The sequence below is a fragment of the Engystomops pustulosus genome, chromosome 2 (genome assembly GCF_040894005.1).
Source record: "Engystomops pustulosus chromosome 2, aEngPut4.maternal, whole genome shotgun sequence".
NCBI lineage: Eukaryota > Metazoa > Chordata > Amphibia > Anura > Leptodactylidae > Engystomops > Engystomops pustulosus.
The window spans coordinates 80,910,236-80,930,878 of record NC_092412.1 but is presented as its reverse complement, the minus strand read 5'-3'; the positions used below and the strand labels follow the sequence as shown (position 1 = coordinate 80,930,878).

Sequence of the window (20,643 nt, the reverse complement as noted above, 5' to 3'; positions counted from 1 at the left end):
CGGGTGTTAGCGCAGGCTGTCAGCTGTACTAGACAGCTGACAGCCGCTGCTTCTGGTACCGGCTCCGTTCGTGAGCCGGTACCAGAAGCAGGACGTTATAGTGCGTCCTGGTGCGCTAAGTATCTAGCCACCGGGACGTACTATAACGTCCTGGTGCGCCTAGGGGTTAAGATGAATAAAGCCTGGATTTCTCATAATTTCCAATCTCCACCAGGTGAAGGAAGCTCAACCTGAATAATTTATGCACTCCTCCTCCTCATTTTCCTCCTTCTCCTCCTCTTTGTACACTAAAGCAGAGGAAACTGGCTATTTTTTGACAGGGCCCACTGGCTCTAGCTATAGTACTTTATGCATTTAATTTTTCTGGAGGGCCACCTACCCGGTCCTCTGTTTTAAACAATTTTTGGGACTGCCACATACAGGCACTCAATCTATTCAAATTTTCTGGAGGGCCACCTACCTGCTCCTCTGGTTTGAAAACTTTTTTGGACTGCCACATACAGGCACTCAATCTATTTCATTTTTCTGGAGGGCCACCTACCTGCTCCTCTGGTTTGAAAACTTTTTTGGACTGCCACATACAGGCACTCAATCTATTTCATTTTTCTGGAGGGCCACCTACCTGCTCCTCTGGTTTGAAAACTTTTTTGGACTGCCACATACAGGCACTCAATCTATTTCATTTTTCTGGAGGGCCACCTACCTGCTCCTCTGGTTTGAAAACTTTTTTGGACTGCCACATACAGGCACTATCCAAATTAAATTGTCTCCATAGCAGCCTCCACACGTTGTCTCCATTGCTACCTCCAAAAGTCGTCCATATAGCTGCCTCTATACATCGTCCCCTTATCAAACGAGGTGTGTCAGGCAGAAATTTGGGTTGTTTTCATGGATTCCACATCAAAGTTGTTAACTTTGTCGCCACCCTGCTGTGTTATCCACAAAATATACTGGCAAACTTTTATCATTTACCGATATTATTTCAGCGCTTCTTGCGCATCTGTTGATTACACTGCTGTGTAATCCACAATATATAGTGGCAAACTTTTACCATTTACAGATATTATTTCAGCGCTTCTTGCGCATCTGTTTACATTCCCCTCACCCGCCATATCCCAAACTTATAAGAACGCTACTACACTTAACTTGGTGGAGGCTGGGACCGAGTCTGACCCTGGGGCTGGTCATATACTGCCGACGCCGAGGATTGCGGGGCCTACCTCGGTCAAGGTCTCAAAGGCCTACTATACCTCCTCCTCCTCCCACCCCTCCTCCACCTCCTCCGAATTACCATCCGTGGGCATGGCGCCATCAGTCGGTAGCTCTAGGCACAGCAGCAGTGCCATCGCTAGGCGACAGCAGGCGGTGCTCAAACTGCTGAGCCTAGGCGATAAAAGGCACAGTGCCCAATAGCTATTACAGGGCATTCCACATCAAACTTGTTAACTTTGTCGCCACTCTGCTGTGTAATCCACAAAATATACTGGCAAACTTTTATCATTTACCAATATTATTTCAGCGCTTCTTGCGCATCTGTTTACATTCCCCTCACCCGCCATATCCTAAACTTATAAGAACGCTACTACACTTGATCTTATACAAAAGGTTCTTAGAAGTGCTGTTTGGGGAGTAGCCTAGAGACAGGGGCTTGAATTGGCGAAAGCTCGCCCGGCTGCGGAGCACCAGCTCCATCTCAAGATCCAACTAACATAGTTTTAACTGCAGCACCTTTAATCTACTACTAGTTCACTGCCTCCATACATCGTCCCCTTATCAAACGAGCTGTGTCGGGCAGAATTTTGGGTTGTTTTCATGGCTTCCACATCAAACTTGTTAACTTTGTCGCCACCCTGCTGTGTAATCCACAAAATATACTGGCAAACTTTTATCATTTACTAATATTATTTCAGCGCTTCTTGCGCATCTGTTTACATTCCCCTCACCCGCCATATCCTAAACTTATAAGAACGCTACTACACTTGATCTTATACAAATGGTTCTTAGAAGTGCTGTTTGGGGAGTAGCCTAGAGACAGGGGCTTGGATTGGCGAAAGCTCGCCTGGCAGCGGAGCGCCAGCTCCATCTCAAGATCCAACTAACATAGTTCTGCAGCACCTTTAATCTACTACTAGTTCACTGCCTCCATACATCGTCCCCTTATCAAACGAGCTGTGTCTGGCAGAATTTTCAGGTGTTTCACCAGATACATAGTGGAACGCGGCCCATCTGTCGCCGCCATGCTGGAGACCTAAAGTTGCAATCATAGCAGCGCAATATGGATGCCCCATACTGTCGCTCTTAATCATGGAACCATTTCCGTAAAAACAATTAAAAATAGAACCACTATGCTATTCCATTATTCCTAGGTGAAATATTCAAACGACCCGGCCTGCTTTGAAAATTATAATTTTTTCAAAGTAAACGCTTCTGGCCCCCAGGCCCATTTTGGGTGGGGAGGAGCCGAGAGACAGGGGCTTGGACAGGCGAAAGCTCGCCTGGCGGTGGACCGCCAGCTCCATCCCAAGATTAGGCAGCCTCAGAGGCATCCATGCATGCTGCCCCTGCTGTTTCCTGTCCATTTTGCCTCCACGATCCTCCACAGCGTCCACCAATGTCTCATTTCAACTCTCTATACCCCAGACGCTGGAGCACAAGAGGATATGCAGCACATCATCCCCTTATCAAACGAGCTGTGTCAGGCAGAATTTTCAGGTGTTTCACCAGATACATAGTGGAACTCGGCCCATCTGTCGCCGCCATGCTGGAGACCTGAAGTTGCAATCATAGCAGCGCAATATGAATGCCCCATACTGTCGCTCTTAATCATGGAAGTTGTCTCCATGGCTGCCTCCACATGTCGTCCCCTTATCAAAAGAGCTGTGTCAGGCTCATTTTTCGGGTGTTTCACCAGATGCGTTATGGAACTTGGTCACTATGTCGCCACCATGCTGTGTTATCGACTAAATATACCTTCAACCTTTTGTTCACATAGGAAATCATTTCACCTCCTTTGGTGAAACCTGAGTCCATTTAGGGTATGTCGCCATGAGACTCTCTAGCCTGCCACTGCTGCCGCTGCCTCTGCATGCCGTCCCCTATAGTGTCAGGGTCAATTATTGCATGTTTTAGATGCTATCTAGCCTCATTCGGTCACTCTGTCATGGCCATGCTGTTGCCCATAATTTTGGCATAATGGTGCGATTAAGCAGCCTCAGAGGCATCCATGCATGCTGCCCCTGCTGTTTCCTGTCCATTTCCGTGGTGTTTCCATCCTTTTCTGAGGTTCCCAGGTGTTTGGCCAAGCTTCCCTGTGCAGAGCCTTGGTCCCCTTGAAAAATGCTCGAGTCTCCCATTGCCTTCAATGGGGCTCGTTATTCGAGACGAGCACTCGAGCATCGGGAAAAGTTCGTCTCGAATAACGAGTACCCGAGCATTTTAGTGCTCGCTCATCTCTAATCTAGACCCATCTTGAAGCTCTCTGCTGTTCCTACTTTGACCAGCGCCTGAGGCTTTTCTACAGATTGACAGTTATCATAGTAACAAAAGCCCTGTTGCCTCTGCTGATTAAACCTTGTTTTCTCCAGACGGAGACAGTGCCCCCTTGTCTTTTGATTTAACCTGGAACAACTTTCCACCATATATATTTTTTTTGGAACATTGATATATTTATATAAATTAATCATTTTACCCTCTTAGTCAACTATTTCCATACTAAATAAACCTAGTTGTTTTAATCTTTCCTCATAACTGAGATTCTCCAGAGCCCTTATAATTTTTGTGGCTCTTCGTTGTACATTCTCCAGCTCCAGGGCAACCTTTTTATAAACCAGTGCCCAGAACTAGATAGCTTATTCCAAGTGAGGCCAAACCAATGCCTTGTACAGTGGTAATATTACATTCAATCCCAAGAGTTCATACCACTTTTGATACATTACAAGATCTTGCTGGCTTTACTGTAGAGGCAGCTGATCGACATTGCATGCTGTCATTTAATTTATGATCTACTAGTACATCCAGGTCCTTCTCAACTAGAGACACTCCCAGGTTTACTCCACCCAGGACTTATGTTGCATGTGGAATATTAGCCCCCAGGTGCATAACCTTACATTTAGCACATTAAGCCTCTTTTTCCAAGTGGATGACCAAACTGTATTACACTATACAGCTTGGTGTCATCTGCAAAAATAGACACAGTGCTATTAATTCCTACCTCTATATCATTAATAAATAAATTGATTAGTAGTGGGCCAAGCACAGAACTCTGGGGTACACCACTTAAAACTTGTGACCATTCTGAGTAGGAATCATTGACCACAACTCTCTGGATATGATCCTTCAGCCAGTTTTCAATCCAATTGCAAATGATTCCTTCCAAATCAATAGACCTTATTTTACCCATCAGCAGTCTATGAGGGACAGTGTCAAATGCCTTTGCAAAATCCAAGAACACAATATCCACAGCAGCTCGTCTGTCAAGGCACCTGCTCACCTCCCCATAGAAGCAGATCAGGTTAGTTTGACAACTTTTTTTATTTGTAAACCCATGCTGGCTGTCATTCATTGTAATATTTGATGTCACATACTACTGTATGTGGTCTTTTAGTAATCCTTCCAATAATTATCCCATAATTGAAGTTAAGCTTACAGGCCTGTTATTGCCTGGCGAAGTTCTAGAGCCTTTTTTAAATATTGGCATACAATCACCTTGCGTCACTCACTTGGCACCACATCACTCATTAGGGAATCCCTGAAGATTTTATATAGTGGCACAGCAATACCACTATTGAGTTCTTTAAGATTTCTGGGGTGTAACCCATCTGGTCCAGGAGCCTTGTACACCTTTATTTTTTTGAGCTTAGATTGGATCATGTCTACATTCAGCAAGTACAGTATATTACAGGATGCATGACCCACACAGGTACCACCCACGGCAGAAGTTCCTTCTTCTATTGTATAAACGGGGCTAAAAACCCATTTAGTATCTCCGCCTCCTCTTGGCCTCCAGTTACCAAAGCCCCATTTTCAGAATACAGGTGTCCAACCTGCTCTGACCCATTTTTGCATTGATATAATTCATTTTATATCAATTTATATTAATTTTAACTGTAACTCTAAGCCATGCGGGTGTAATCGTACTTGTTGCCTATTGGATTAAATTTAGAAGTATAATGACTCAGTATAGATTTGAATGTCTCCCATTTAACATTAGTATCATCATGTTACAGTATTTGTTCCCAGGCTATATCCTGTAGTGCAGCTCTGAATTTTGGTAAATTAGCCTTCTTAAAATCCAGTGTTTGCTTTTTACAGTTTAAGAGGAAAATAATTATGTTGTGATCGCCGTTCCCAAGGGTTTCACAAGGTCCAACAAAGCATCACATCTTGTGGGATCTTCTAGAAGCTGTACCATAGAATTATCCTGCTAATAGTTGATACAATGTCTCCCCTTCACAAATGAAGAACCCTGTCCCTAATTTATATATGGAAAATTTAGTACTCCTGTGCAGCCCTCTTCATCTTTTTATACAGGTGACCCTCTATTTCTTCCGTGATATTTGAGGGTCTATAAATTACCAAAAATATTTTTTCTCAAAGCTCTCCTGGCTTTGAATTTCAACCCACAAAGTTTCAGCCTCCTCACACTCTTCTGAGACCACTGTCTCAGTTACAATCGCTTTTAAGTCTCTTCTGACATACAGACATACACCACCTACCCTCCTATTTTCCCTGTCTTTCCAAAAGAGTGTAAAACCTTAAATATTAACGACCCAATCATGTGATGCCTCGAGCCATGTCTCTGCTACACCAACAACATCTAACTGTTCCTCTAATACTAGAGTCTCAAGCTCACCTATTTTGCTTGTGATACTTCTGGCATTTTTTATTATACACTTTAATTTTCCACAGTTATTAATTTATTGCTAGGATCTTCACCCTTCCACATAGGTGTAAGTTATCTGTGAAAAACAGCTTGTACCCCAATGAAACATCAGCCCGGTGCTTAAATCCCTGTACTCTACACCAAGATCTGAGCCATGCATTTAACTCCCTGTGCTCCCACCGTCTTCTCTGTGAAGCACATGGCACAGGTAGTATTCCAGAGAATTCTGCCTTGGAGGTAATTCCATTAAGCTTTGAACCTAATTCTTTATTAGACATGCTTCATTCTAGTTTGTTTCATCAAAATACAATTGTGTACAATGAAATAAGCAACTTTTGTATAAATACATTTTGGGATATTAATCTGGCAAGAACAGTAGCCTTCAAAGTAAAAGTATAATTTACTGCAAAAATGTGTTTTCTATTCTTATCTCAGAAGACCAAGAGGGTAGGATGAAGAGGGCAGAAGAGATTATTAATTGTATAAACACTGGGATTTTGAATCGTTAAGATTTGTATATATTAATTACTTTATCATACATCTCTGAAATGCTTTCACATTCATTCCAAGCAATTTAATTTCATGTTCCAAATTTACTCTTGAGGACATCTTTAAAATGCAAGCACTATTTAAAATGACATGCATTATGATGAATAATATCAATGCAGTTAAACATCTCCTCTAAGTAAGCTAAGCAAGTAGCTAATCAAATCATTATGCTCACTGATTTAATCTGAGTTGAATATTTATCAAGGACACTGTTTATATTAGGGAAAGTCACATGCATTTTAGAAGGGAAGCAACATAATAAAACAAAAAATAATAATTTGATTATTTACTAATATAAAACAATTAGATGAAGATCATTTAAACCATATGTCAAAATACAGACTGTAATTGCCACAATGAACTACTCAGTGTTTTACTTCTTAGTCACATTTTTGGACTAATATTATTCTTAGAGGGTTTTTTAGAGGACAAAGTAAAAATCATCAATTTTGAATTACAACTATATACATTTAAAAATTATAAATATAAATAAATTATAGATATAAGTAATATATGTTTATAGCTTTTGGACACTTGTTTTATGGGCAGTGATCAGCTGGTCAACAGAGCAAATGCTGAAATAGGGAATGTCCTGCTAATGACAAAGTTCATAGGCGCCTTGTTAATACAGTACCTGCATTTTACCAATTCTCAACCATGAACTGAAACTAAAGCCCGAAGCTGAACTATGAGAATTGTCTCAAAGCATGTCTTGCCTTTGCTTATGTATACATTTACTATAGTTAGGTCTACCAACTTAACTAACTTCTATAGTAGTGGATTACAGAAAAGCCCTCTGCCAAATTTACATGTAGGACATTAAAAAGCTGAGTCATCCTCTGAGGCACAGTTATTATTGTCCTGACCTGCAAAAGATATTCCATCTTAAAAAAATGAATATTACATTATGGACACTGATTTTGTGCCACAACGCTATGGGCCAGATTTATCAAAAGTGTGGTAAGGTAAGACTAGACAGTCTTCTGCTGCACAAGATTCATATAAGAGTCTGATGGTAAATATGTTGCAGTTTACCTGTGTAGTCATACTTTGTACCTCCTATATCAGTGATGGCTAACCTATGGCACTGGTGCCAGAGGTGGCACTCAGAGCCCTTTGTGTGGGCACTCAGGCTTTCACCAGAGATGACTCCAGGTATCTTCCTGCAGTCCCAGACAGCCAGGACTTGCTGTGCACACAGGTATTTTAAAGTGACAGCGCTACCTGGGACTATTTTCTGCTTTATTGGTGTCCTCGGGGTGATGGTATCAATGAAAACTGTGACAGAGAAGGGAGTATAAATCACAAATTAAATTTCTGTGTTGGCACTTTGCGATAAATAAGTGGGTCTATGTTGTAGTTTGGGCACTCGGCCTCTAAAAGGTTTGCCATCACTGTCCTATATGTTGGCTTATTTTATGCCAGGTTACACCGGGTTATCATTATTTTAATGCATGGACTTTTTGGTGTGAAACAATGCCCCCTGTTCATAGGATTGAGTGTGGCATGTTCTGGGCTACTTCGGAATGCTTTGAGTACTGTCTTGAGGACTCTTTCCTGGAGTGATGGCCTGGGTGCTCAGAGAGTTATGTATGAGGTAATATGTGAGGTGATATGCAAGGTCATATGTGAGATGATATGAATGTGTGAGGTTATAGGTGAGGTAATATGTAAGGTAATATATGATGTGATATAAAGTAATAGGTGAGGTTATATGTGAGAAAATATGTAAGGTGATATGAGGTAATATGTGAGGTTTTATTTGTGGTGCTATGTAAGGTGATATGAGGATATATGTGAGGTGAGCTGTGAAGTGATATGAGGTAATATGTGAGGCTATATGTGAAGTAATATGTAAGGTTGTATGAGGTAATATGCAAGGTAATATGTAAGGTTATATGAGGTAATAAGTAACATGAGGTAATATGTTCTCAATTACCATGCTTATATCATCTGTAATACTTCAGTCACATCCAACGTTGCAATCATCTATTTACCATTAGATCATCTCAGATGCCTATAGCTTTGGCTGTGACTGGATTATCAATCTGCCATTATCATTCTTAGTATAAGGCAGCTTATGTGTGAGGTGATATGTGTTAAATTGCACCGCTTATGTCATATGTGATGGCCCCACCAATCACATCTAGAGTTGCAGTCTAATCCATGCCATTATAAGGAGGTGCAGATAAATGACTTCACAATAACTGGATTATTATTTTGTTAATCTGTGTTGAATCTGTGTTGAATGATTTTTCATTATAAAATGTCTGTCTTTGTGATTTTTTGTTAACCCATTATATTTTGTTATTTACTATCCCAGGCAATGCCGAGGGCTACAGCTAGTTTTTAAATATTATTTTAAAATATAAAATAAATATTTTAATTTTTAATAGTACAATAATTTGGGGATGTGGGGAAACCTATCATGTTTATGATTTTGTTTATTTAATCATATGTGGATTTAAGAGAAATTGAGGTTATTTGAATTATGTTTTTTTAATTTGACTATGTTTTTAATGGATACTGAGAGAAGTCTTCCTTTTTGTATCTTTCATCATACTTCTTTTTTACATTTTCAGATGCATCACACGTCTCCAAATAAATAGTGCAAACAAGACAATATGGTCATTGTCCTACTCAAATGTAATTGCCCCTCCCCATGTGCTGTATTTATATAGCACCCATAGCTATGCCTCCGGTGCTATATAAATATTAATCTTGGTTCTACCTCAAAACATCTACACTTGAATACAGTAAAATCTGCCCGTGTGTCTTATGAGTTATCACTAATGGCAACCTCCCACACATTGCTGAGCAATACTTATTGTAAATGACTAGCTCAATTTGGAATGAGTTTATTCAGTCATTCCTCTGGGCTTTATAAATCAATATTTTGTCCTGAAGTTGCATTGGTACCCACAAAGTTACAAAGCACCCACAGCCACGGGTACTGGCTCAGTTTCCCAAACAGCACTATCCTATCTCTGCTAAGGCCACCTTTATAGAAAAAAAGTCTATAATCTACCAACCCCTACTTCTTCCACTGCCTTCTACTCTCGGTACCCTCTCCCTCTACTCCATTAATAATGGATCGTTCACAAACAAGGCAGCTCTATTGAGTGAATGACAGGGGCTTATCATCTGAAAACCTCTCCCTATGTAAATACTCTTTTAATGTAATTTCTATGTAATGATCCAACTCACTAAGAAGCCCATCACTAACTTCCATTGTCTGCACAGGTAAGTGTGAATACCCTGGGATCCAGACACATGTCCAATAAAGCCAAGGTGCACTTCCCTGGTTTCAGTCAACATCTGACCGGAACCTGGAAGCACTAGAGATGAGTCAGATAAAGCTCATTAAAGTTTAGCATTTTTAATTATGGCCGTGGACAATTTAAGGGTAGAGTTATTTGTCTTCAACAGAAGTTTCTCAAGAAAACACTGGATTTTTTAACTTCCATTTTAACTCAAGAAAACACTAGATTTTTTTTACTTGTATATTGAAAGAGTTAACATTTTGAATCTGAATCCTTACCGTATCCTTACCATAGAGGAGAAAAATGCACAATTTCAGTATATATACATACAGGCTGAGCCCTATCCATCTACACCGGATGTTGGATTATATTGCAGCAAACACCTACTGCTAAAACCGGGGGTGTTAATCTTTACATAACACGGTGGATACCACTGTATTGCCTGTGGTTGTCTCTCCACATGAAGTCATCAGGGAGCGATGATCCATAGCCATGACAACCTGGGGTCTTTATAAAACCCCAGGACTTTTCTAAAGATCTGTTATAATGTGCCATATACTGCTATATTATAGTTAGACAGTATATGGTAGGATAATTCAGACAACCTATTATTAAAGTACCCTATGGAGTTTTAAAAAAGAGTAAGTAGAGCTAAGTTGGATGGGAGCAGCTGAGCTGAGTTGGTCATGTGCAACAGAGCTGGGTTGCTAGGATGCATAAGAGTTGAATTGGTCAGGTGCAGCAGGGCTGGATTGGTAGGGTGCAGCAAAGCTGAGTTGGTCGAGTGCAACACAGCTGAGTTGTTCAGGTGCGGCTGGCTGGGCCAGTAGGGTGCAGCAGGGCTGAGTTTTTTGGGTGCGCTGGTTAATCGGGCGCAGCAGAGATGATGGGGGTCATTTACTAAGGGCCCGATTCGCGTTTTCCCGACGTGTTACCCGAATATTTCCGATTTGCGCCGCTTGTACATGAATTGCCCCGGGTTTTTGGCGCACGCGATCGGATTGTGGCGCATCGGGGCCGGCATGCGCGCGACAGAAATCAGGGGGCGTGGCCGAACGAAAACCCGACGTATTCGGAAAAACCGCCGCATTTAAAAACCGAAAATGTGTCGCTTGGGGAGCGCTCACCTTCACCTTCTATGGGATGGTGCATTCCGGGGCGTTAAGATTATTTTCGGCGCTGCAGCGCCACCTGGTGGACGGCGGAGGAACTACCATCTTAAATCCCAGCCGGACCCGAATCCTGTGCAGAGAACGCGCCGCTGGATCGCGAATGGGCCGGGTAAGTAAATGTGCCCCGATGTGTCCATCTAAGCTCTACCACATTTGACTACAGTTGTCAGGTGTGTTAGGGACTTTAATGGTGACAAGGAGAGCTGCCAGGTACAAGAATAACAGGCGACCTTTACATGAGAGCCCCTACACAGAGAACACTAAGGGGTTAATGCAGACACTGAGGGTGCGTTCACATGTGGTGTTGTGATGCATGCGTTTTAAATGCTTTCGTCAGAACGCATGAGCTTTCATGCTACTTTCCTTTCATGTCATTCTCCTTCTGAATCTCTGCTTACAAGCATAACTGGAATAGCCCCAAGTCACAGTGATTCTCCTCCCTCTCTTCAGCAGTATCTCCCTCCTGTGGCAGAGATGAGCCTGCTAGGTGGGGGGTATAGGGGGACGGAGGCATGGTTATAAAAGCCTCCTCTTTTAGACCTCTCAATCTGCAGTCCCAGGCAGCCAGGATTTGCCGTATCAGGTACATTTTACAGTGACACATCCTAGCTGCCTAACTTTTAGTAGCAGACCTGGCAATGCCGCACCCACACCGACCAGCAGGGGGCACCACCCGAGGTGATATTCTCAACTTGCCTCATGGCAGGTGCTGATAAGATGCAATAAATTTTGCGTCTTTTTGTACCTTTCATCAGCTCATTCTCTTATTGTGAACCCCCCGACCCCTGTAGCTTTCCCTTATATTGTGCCCTCCTTCTTGCCTTGTTGCTGCTTAACAAGAAAAAAATATAAACACAGATACTCATCTCTCCCCTTTCCCCCGCAGCAGCTCCGCAATTCTCTCCTTCTGCTGTATGATACTGAAGCCGGCAGGAACATTGCACCGACTAGCTCTGCTACACACAGCTCTCTGCATTATCACTGTAATCAACTCTGTTGACGTTTGGAGGAAGCCAACAGAGTTGATGTCTCTGACAGTGGGACAGAGCCCCAACATCACATGTTAAAATTCTGCATTGAACAGGTGGTTGATTTTGGCCAGTTTAGGTGGACATTAATTATTTTGAAGACACTGGAGGGTATTTATTTATGAGGTGTCTGCGACAATATTTGTCCTTGTCCTTTTCCAACACTCACACCCTTTTAAGGGCACAACTTTGAAATCCTGACACTTTTTCTGCAGTTCTAGTTTCTCGACATACTGTTTATGGCACAATTTGTGGTGCACACTCAGTCTTCCGAGTTCTATTTCACCTTCATAAATGTGGAGAGATTTTTAACCCTTTTCTCTCCTGTGCCAATTCATTAGCCCCTTGTGCCACAATCTAATATCCCAGTGAAAATTACAGCACAATTTGTGCACCGAAAACACAGATGCTGCACCTAAATTGATAAAATTGGTCCTAATGTCTGCTAGAGATATAGAAATAACTTGACAACAGGATGTTAAGAGCTTGGGGTAAGAAATAACAGAGGGACATCACTATACAGATATCTCATAATATTTTACTTTCAAGGGGAATACTGCTTCTTAAAATAAGGAGTTAATCCAGCAAACAAAGGGTTCTTAAAACTTCAACTCTTATTCTACCATATCGAGAAAAACAAATTGACAACAGTGAACCGGATCTCAGACTTCTGCAGATGGACACTCGGTTTCCTGGATTAACTCCTTGTTATTTAAAGTTTATGCTACAATACTTGATTGGAATCGCTGATTTACTGGACCACTGAGCTGACATAATGTTTCTGCCATGCTACTTCTTACTTATACAGTCTTGACAGTAGAGGAGACAGGTTTTCTTGAACTATTATTCTTGCTACAACCTAATTTTTACAGTATTTATATTGAAGGATGGCAAATGCACTATAAGACATCCTGAATTCCTTTATGAGTTGAGAGAGAGAGGTCCAATCACTTTAAAGAACATATACTGTATGTGTATACTATCTGAATGAATTTCACATATTTTAATGGATGCCATCTACACACAGGGTTAAATAATTGCAGAGCTGGGAAGGAACATCCTGAGTGTGTGCTACTGTGCTCAGCATCCTGCGTTCCCATAGAAACCACAGTCTTTCTGTCATCCTCCTCTGCAGCTGCAGAATATCTGAAGTGCAGCACACTGGGCTTTCTCAGTTCCAAATGCAGCACTGGCCTTTCTTGAAGCAACCATTAGTCTTCCATGGAATGGAAATTGCCTCCAGGGAAAGGCTGAGCAGTATTATGGCTCTTCTAATTTTGGAATTCATTAGACACATCACCTTGCAGTTACAAAGATGCTGCACTGTCAGTTCACAGAACGTATAGGGATGTATGCTATGCCCAGGTTCTAAAAAAAATATATATATATCACAAACCAGAATATTACATTCTAAGTACGTAGTTAAAATCTTAGCTGCGTTAATGTTCCATCTTAAGAGATTTGTTGAAGAAATCCCTTAACATCTAAATACCTATGATTAGTATAGGAATCTTCTTGGCAGCAGAACAGGCTGTACCATAAGCAGTGTAGTCACTGTGGCATTTTATTAATTTGTTATGTCCTACTGCTGAAGGTTATGTAATATATAGCTATTAACATCCATAAACGCAGTATATAACCCTGTGTGTGTCTCTGCAGTAGCTCGGGATATTTCTGCCTGCCCCGTTTCCTTGGTAGTTCTGGGCGGAAAGCCAATGTTGTGTTAGGAATGTCAGGGCCCCAACTGGGTCAGACATATGCAGGCTCCCAAGTTAGGACACCAAAGAGTGAAAAAGCCATTTGAATGGTAATGAGCGAAGCCCCCAAAAGACTTGCAGGAAATAGATCTGGGTACCATGGCCAAAGTGCAAATATGTGGAATGCAGATCTAGATCAACTGTCAACAAACATTGGACGAACTTTCCTACGTGGGGCCTACATTTACTCTACTATTTGGTCTCATCCGTTTAGTTTTTTTTTACAATATTAACAATTATTATATTTGGAGTGGAAACATCATTGTGAGTATAAATATTATAAGTAATCATTATGTAATGTAAAACTATATATACCTTTCACAATATGACTGGGATACATTTGAAAAAAAGGAAATCCTGAATGTTTGAAAGTCACTAACCCTACTTCTCACTAGAACATTTTTACTTTGGTCTTTAATATTGTTACTAGTTTCAGAGACAAAGATGATGGACATTCCAGATCTTGGGTTCCAGCAAAGGAACAAATAAACTAGACACATAGTACTATGGTATGGTGATCACAGTGGTTGTCTGGTCCCTTAGACATCAATATACAATTGGCAGGTTGATGACCTGCCTCCAGACACTGAAACCTATATGCTGGACGGTGCTGGAAACAAAAGGCTCTGCCCAATGTACAGCAGAGTGTAAAGGCAGCTATGCTCCTGGACCATTGTATAGTGAAATCTGCTGACAGACTCTCTTTACAAACAAATATTAGAGTAGCTGACAAGTCCGTACCTTTGTCAGTGTAGAAACAGGAGCGTAAAGCACCATTTCATTTGTCAGAACTTTGTCAACCTCAACAGCTCAAGTGTAAGTTCATAAACATCCATTAGGTGCCATATGGATCTAACACAGTGGCGGCCATTCTGTATAATCTGAACAATGTCTTATACTAAATGGATTACTGCTTTTTTACATTTGGTAGCCAGGGCTGCCCCATCCTATATAAACAACTGCTGGCCCAAAATATTTTGTCTGATTTCAAAGACTTTAATGGGTTTCCATACCTGAGTTATTATACACTTCCAGATAAAATAGCACAGCATGGGTTAAGGTTTTCATCATCATCATTGGGCAGATTTTCTAAAGAGATCTTAAATAAAGCCCCCAATTCAGATAATAACATATCCTAAGGTCAGGGCCACACTCAAAACACAAGGGGTTAGCCTTTGTGTAATTACCTGAGGTTAACATGTTAGATTTTACAGTGGCAGTGTAGTGGATGAGACTATAGCAAATCTAACACCCCAAAAGAAAAACTGCAGCCCAAAGGGTTTTGTGCAAGGCTGAAATCCACACCATGAGAAACTCTCAGCTGGTTCCACCATAGAATGCCGGTGATGTACAACCTGCAGAAGACTTTGGGGGGCATTTATTATTGACTTTCAGACAGGTTTTTTTTTGTTTTCTTTTCTAGCTGCGTCTGTAGCGCCTTATTTATGAAGTATCGGCGGTACTACATTGGTCCTTTTCTTGCGCTTCTAGTTTCCCAAAAAAACATCAAAGTGTAATTTACCACAAAATTTATGCACAAAAAACACGGGCATGCCCCAACATTGATAATTGCCTCCCTTTGTGTCATGGACTACAATAGTCCCATGAAACAGACACAGACATAAACGTCACTTAATGGGGGGGATTTATCTGCATATCGTCATACAAGCCATGATTTTGTTGCAATTCCAAGCATAGACTCGGGAATATCAACTATTCCCTCTGTGCTCATTAGGTGGGAAGGGGGCAGTGTAGGGCCTCCAAGTGGGATGATGGGTTCCTGCGCCTGCGCACTATAGCCTGTGGCAGGTTGAAGAGCAAAAACAGTTCAACATGTACCTTTGAGATATATCAAGAGGCCGTAGCAAAGGGTCAGGGCCAACATCAAGCGCAAGTGCTTCATACAACTGCCTGACTGTGTATATCAGTCACCATTACTACCTCCTCTTCTGTGGTAGTCTGGCTGCCCTGGTCTTCTTTTTGGGGGACCCATCACAGGTTACATTTCTTCTTTGTTAGAACTTTGTGCAGAACGATGTAATAACTTCTTTGGGCTGTGAGTTATTTCTCCTGAAATCACTACCAGATGTCTTCAACTCCTTGCGGCACATCTCCACACTGCATGAGCCAGTAAATAGCGCCATCACTTACAGTATAGTGTCCCACACTGTGCTAGTTAATAATATATAAATGTAAACACTACACTGTGCTCCCTATCACAGTGACCCCTACATAAAATATATACAATACCCCCTACATGAATTATTATATAGTATGAATATGTACACTACCAACTGAATACAGGCAGTCCCCGGGTTATGTACAAGATAGGTTCCGTAGGTTTGTTCTTAAGTTGAATTTGTATGTAAGTCTGAAGTGTATACTTTATAATTGTAACCCCAGCCTAATTCTTTTTGGTCTCTGTGACAATTGAATTTTAAAAATGTTGGGATTAACAAAAAATCTTAATTGCAGACACATGTGATAACTGTTATAGGTGTTTATTGTAGACTGGGACTAAAGTACAGTAAATTACCAACATCCAGAGGTCCGTTTGTAACTAGGGGTCGTCTGTAAGTCGAGTGTTCTTAAGTAGGGGACTGTCTGTAAATAAGAATATACACACTGACACCCTTAATTAAAAACATAAAGCAACTCCAGCAACTATATCATTACTAACATTCCCCAAAATGTATTAAATATGCCACCGTCCACTATATTAGCTGCATTATATAAAGCAATCCTTTTCCTTAAACTTATAACATTACAGGCAGTCCCCGGGTTACATACAAGATAGGGTCTGGAGGTTTGTTCTTAAGTTGAATTTGTATGTAAGTCGAAACTGTATATTTTATAATTGAAGTTCTAGACAATTTTTTTTTCTTTTGTCCCAGTGACAATTGGAGTTTCAAAATTTTTGCTTTAATTGGACCAAGGATTATCAATAAAGCTTCATTACAGACACCTTACAGCTGATCATTGCAGCCTGGGACTATAGTAAAGCATCCAGAGAGCTTCACAAGAGGTCACAGTGGGCAGAGGGGTCCGTCTGTAACTATGGGTTGTCTGTAAGTCGGGTGTCCTTAAGTAGGGGACCGCCTGTATATCCAATGCCACACCCTGTCACCAGGGGACACTGGCATCAGAATTTACGCCCTTAATCTACTAGAACCCTTAAGTAGATTATGAAATGTCCTCTCTAGAATCCTTATGTGAAATGTCACGCATTTACCTATAAAATTCATGTGAAAATAAGCACAGAACGGTCACATTATCTGAGATGAGTCACTTTTAGAGGCTGGAGTGAGAACGTCACTTCAGACACCTTTATCTTCAGTTGTATAGCACCTAGAACCATGAATCTTACCTTTCATATCACATATCAGGATTGTGGTTCAGTGAGCTACAGAACCAGAGATGCAGAAAGTGAAAGACAGTTGGGAAGGAGAACTACAGATGGAGATCCAATAGTCACCTATTTCTTTAACTGCCTGTATCTCCAGTTCTGTAGCTGGGAGCCACAAGTCTGATGCGATTTCTATCTTTCATATGAAACCAAACACCATGTTTCCAGGTATTACAGTGCCATAGATATGGGGATCTGAAGTGACACTCCCCCTGCAGCCTCTAAACTTGACTAATCTCAACCAAAATATGAGAATTCTAGAAAGTTTTTTTCATACCCTACCTAACTACTACTAGTAGTTTAATGGGATACAATCCTGGTAATAAAATGCCTATAATTTATATAAAGAAGCTCTTCGGAATTATATACAGACTTCTTTATTAATGTATTGCAATCAGTTTTGAGGTGGTTTTAGGTGCAGTACCTTTTCAGTTAATGGGGGAAATGTATCAATATGTCTATGCCAGTAAACTACAGTGCACTTGCACTTGAATTGCTATTTGACACATTTACTGAAGGTTTTAGACCATTTATAAACAGTTTTATGACTTCTCTGCTAAAGGTGCATGTCCTCAGGAACTGGGAGGTGTGACCAGACAGAATATAGCCTGTGCACCAGAAGATTTGTCCATGTGCCAGAAAATTTAATAGTGTGGTGCATCAAACTAGACCAACTAATAGGAGGTGCAAATAACACCTCAATCAGTCTTATACTGCACCGAGCATCAGACACAATGTGGGGCATTTATCAATTTTGATGCACAGTCCACAGAGATGGGTTGTGACTGAAGGAAGCCTGGAAGGAGGACTCCATTATGATTCTAGTCCACAAGTCTCTTAGTAAATATAGAATCTCCCCACTTTATTAGCGCTCAGCCGCATATATCAAATACAGAGTCATCAGGAAAAGGGGGTGTGACAAGGAGATAGAATACTGCAATGCTATTGGCAATAATGAATTTTACCAGGACATTCTCCGAAAAGGTTAATAAATCATAAACTATTTCTTCTCAGAGGCCTTGTTTATACTAATTGCCATGAGAAGAAGAATCAAGACATAAGATAAGCAGGTGCAAGAGCAAAAATATAGGATAAGAGTGAAGGACAGACTTGCCTCTCATTAAATGTCAAGGAGAAGATGGCAGGCGAGCAAACAGGCTACATAAAAATGAAGTTTGAATCATGACATTAGCTGGACGGTGCTTGACCCCCGGCGTGACCCCTGGCTAAAACCAAAATGGCCGCTGTTTGGTTCTCTTGGTCCAAGATATCTGCTGTAGAGGAATATATCACTAACACTGGCGCAGGGTAGAAATGATTTTTGTTTCTTGCATGATGGTAGTTTTTGTTTTTTTGTTGCAGTAATGGAGAACACGGTTACAGCGGGCCCTGTTAGGAATGTTGGGGTCCAAAGGACTCTAGTTACGTCTCTACGTACTGCATTTCAGGTGCAAATGACTCCAGTGTTCTGGCATAGACAGATGGATACATCTCCCCCATGATACTCTGGCGCAGCAGATAACTGTCTAGTTGTACTCTGCACTGGTCTAAAGACCAATACAGTATTGTTGTGTGAAACCTTACATTTACACATATAGGGAGGGTCCGCGCCATTTATTACTTGTGCTATACGCATACACCCGGTTATGAGTCTCATCATACAGGTAAACTGTGCATCCCTCCCTATATTTACTTCATGTCATTTTATCACACTTTCCCCTTATAATATTGAAAGGAGAATTACATGGTATATAACAGTGTGAGAATTATAAGGTATATAACAGTGTGCCTGGGCAGCAGTAGCAGCAGGATAGCCTTGACATCTCCCGCAGATACATCTACACGGGCATTCTGTGGGTGTAGCCTCCTACTCCTCAGGGTGGGAGCAGGGAGGGGTTCACTAGGAAAAAAGGGGGTTTCAGACAGCCGCAGCAGCGAGTGCTCAGCTGAGGTAATTGTCAGTGGATATGTGGCATTTAGTGATGAGAGAAGGTTCCCGCCGCTTCTTATACAGTATTACACATATATACAGTGTTATAGAGCCCACAAGCCCGCACAGAACAGCGCAGAAAAGCAGGGCCCGGCGCCGTGGGCCCTCCGCATCCCCCTAGGCTGGGGCTCCCCGTGTAACTCGATGCACGCTGCTAATGCTCCCAGTATATTGTCCTCTCTTGTTTATGAAGCCTCCACCCACTGGCCCACCCTAGATTTAGCAGATCACGTGATCCCGGTAAGTCATTTGCAAGTACAACAGTTCTCTGTGTGCCCCCATTCATTTCCTGAGAACTGCATTGAGCAGCTGAGGGAGTCTCTGTATGTGTATGTGTGAGAAAGGCACAGACAGGGGATTCTCTATAAGGCACACGAAACCCTTCCTACTGCTCTGCAGCTTCTACTCAGGTCTGTGACTCTTCCATTTCTTACCATTTCCATCTGTGCCCCAGACATGGTCATCGTCTATGTGCTCCATACCTGTGTCATCACTGCGGTCCTCCCCGATCACATCACTATATCTGTCACTGCCTTTACCCCTAGGTGGTGGTCACTGGGGGCTCAGGACTTTCTTGTTGTGTTTTGGAAGAAAGTGCTGATGACCTGCTTGTCATAAGCAACCCCTCCCCCTACTCATCATTGTGTGCATAGTAATGATGCACAACTGTCACTTGCCTCATAAAAGTAGTCGGAGGGCTGGCCTATGGCTGTAATTCTCAATTACACTGGAGCTAGTCTGACTTGGCAGCTTCTAAGTTTGCATGTTGATATATGATGGGAAGGCAGCACTATACAAAGAGCAGCTGCCGCCTGTCCTGGCTCTGTAATGAGACCACTGAGGACTGACCCTGTGACATGAGTTGGTGGCTTGTGGATTTGCAGGGTGCATCATGATCTGTGATCTCCTTTTGTGTGCAAAGAAAGGTTCTTCACTGTTCTGGCTTTCCAATTATATTGCATCTATTTACTAAATATGTTTATCTATATTGAATGAATATGCTACAAATGTATCAACAATCCTGTTCCTAGCTCTGTGTCATTACATTTGTATACAATATAGGAAATATTCTCTCTATCATTTCTATATCCTGCACTGCTTAGCCTTGTTGTGGCTTATTAATGATCACTATTGGTTATGACCACAGCATTATCTGCATGACTTGCTTCAGCTCTGTGGTGACATCATGAAAATCATTTCTAATATTCATCCAAGGATATGTTTTTCAGCCAGCCAGAAGTTGTTGGGTTGGCTTTGCTTTGACGTAATGTCAAACTAGGGGGGAAAATAAAAGGTGAGAGCAATGGAAATATTGTACATTTTGGGGATTGACTGAGCCCCCATCTTTTGTATAGACTGTACAAAGAGCCATTACAAGGCAATGGACAGTATCCAGATAGAAAGCAAACCCTTGCTACATAGCTCTGGCTGATCACCTTAGTGTTAGCTGCTTATAGTCAGCTGCTAAAAGCTGCGTTCAGTATGAAGCATTAACACAGACAGAAATCTGTAATCTGGATAAAAGGACATTTAACATCGCTGCTTGCTTGGAGATATTTAAAGGCTGTCTGTGTGCTGGATGGGTATTTAGTAGTCT

The 20,643-nt window shown here is 41.6% G+C and overlaps 1 protein-coding gene across 4 annotated transcripts in view; it reads left to right on the top strand.

Annotated features, from left to right (window-relative positions):
• The window catches only part of KLF12 (KLF transcription factor 12), a 169,517-nt gene that overhangs the window by 13,613 nt on the left and 135,261 nt on the right, over positions 1 to 20,643 (top strand). The window contains exon 1 of one of the 4 annotated variants that reach the window (XM_072135339.1): positions 19,173 to 19,286. The exons of 2 other annotated variants lie outside the window; for them this stretch is intronic. Coding sequence is in view for 1 of the 2 variants with exons in the window: in XM_072135335.1 (XP_071991436.1) it covers positions 19,372 to 19,456 (85 nt within the window). In the remaining variant the exon portion in view is untranslated. One more of the 4 variants, XM_072135335.1, reaches the window with a different exon arrangement.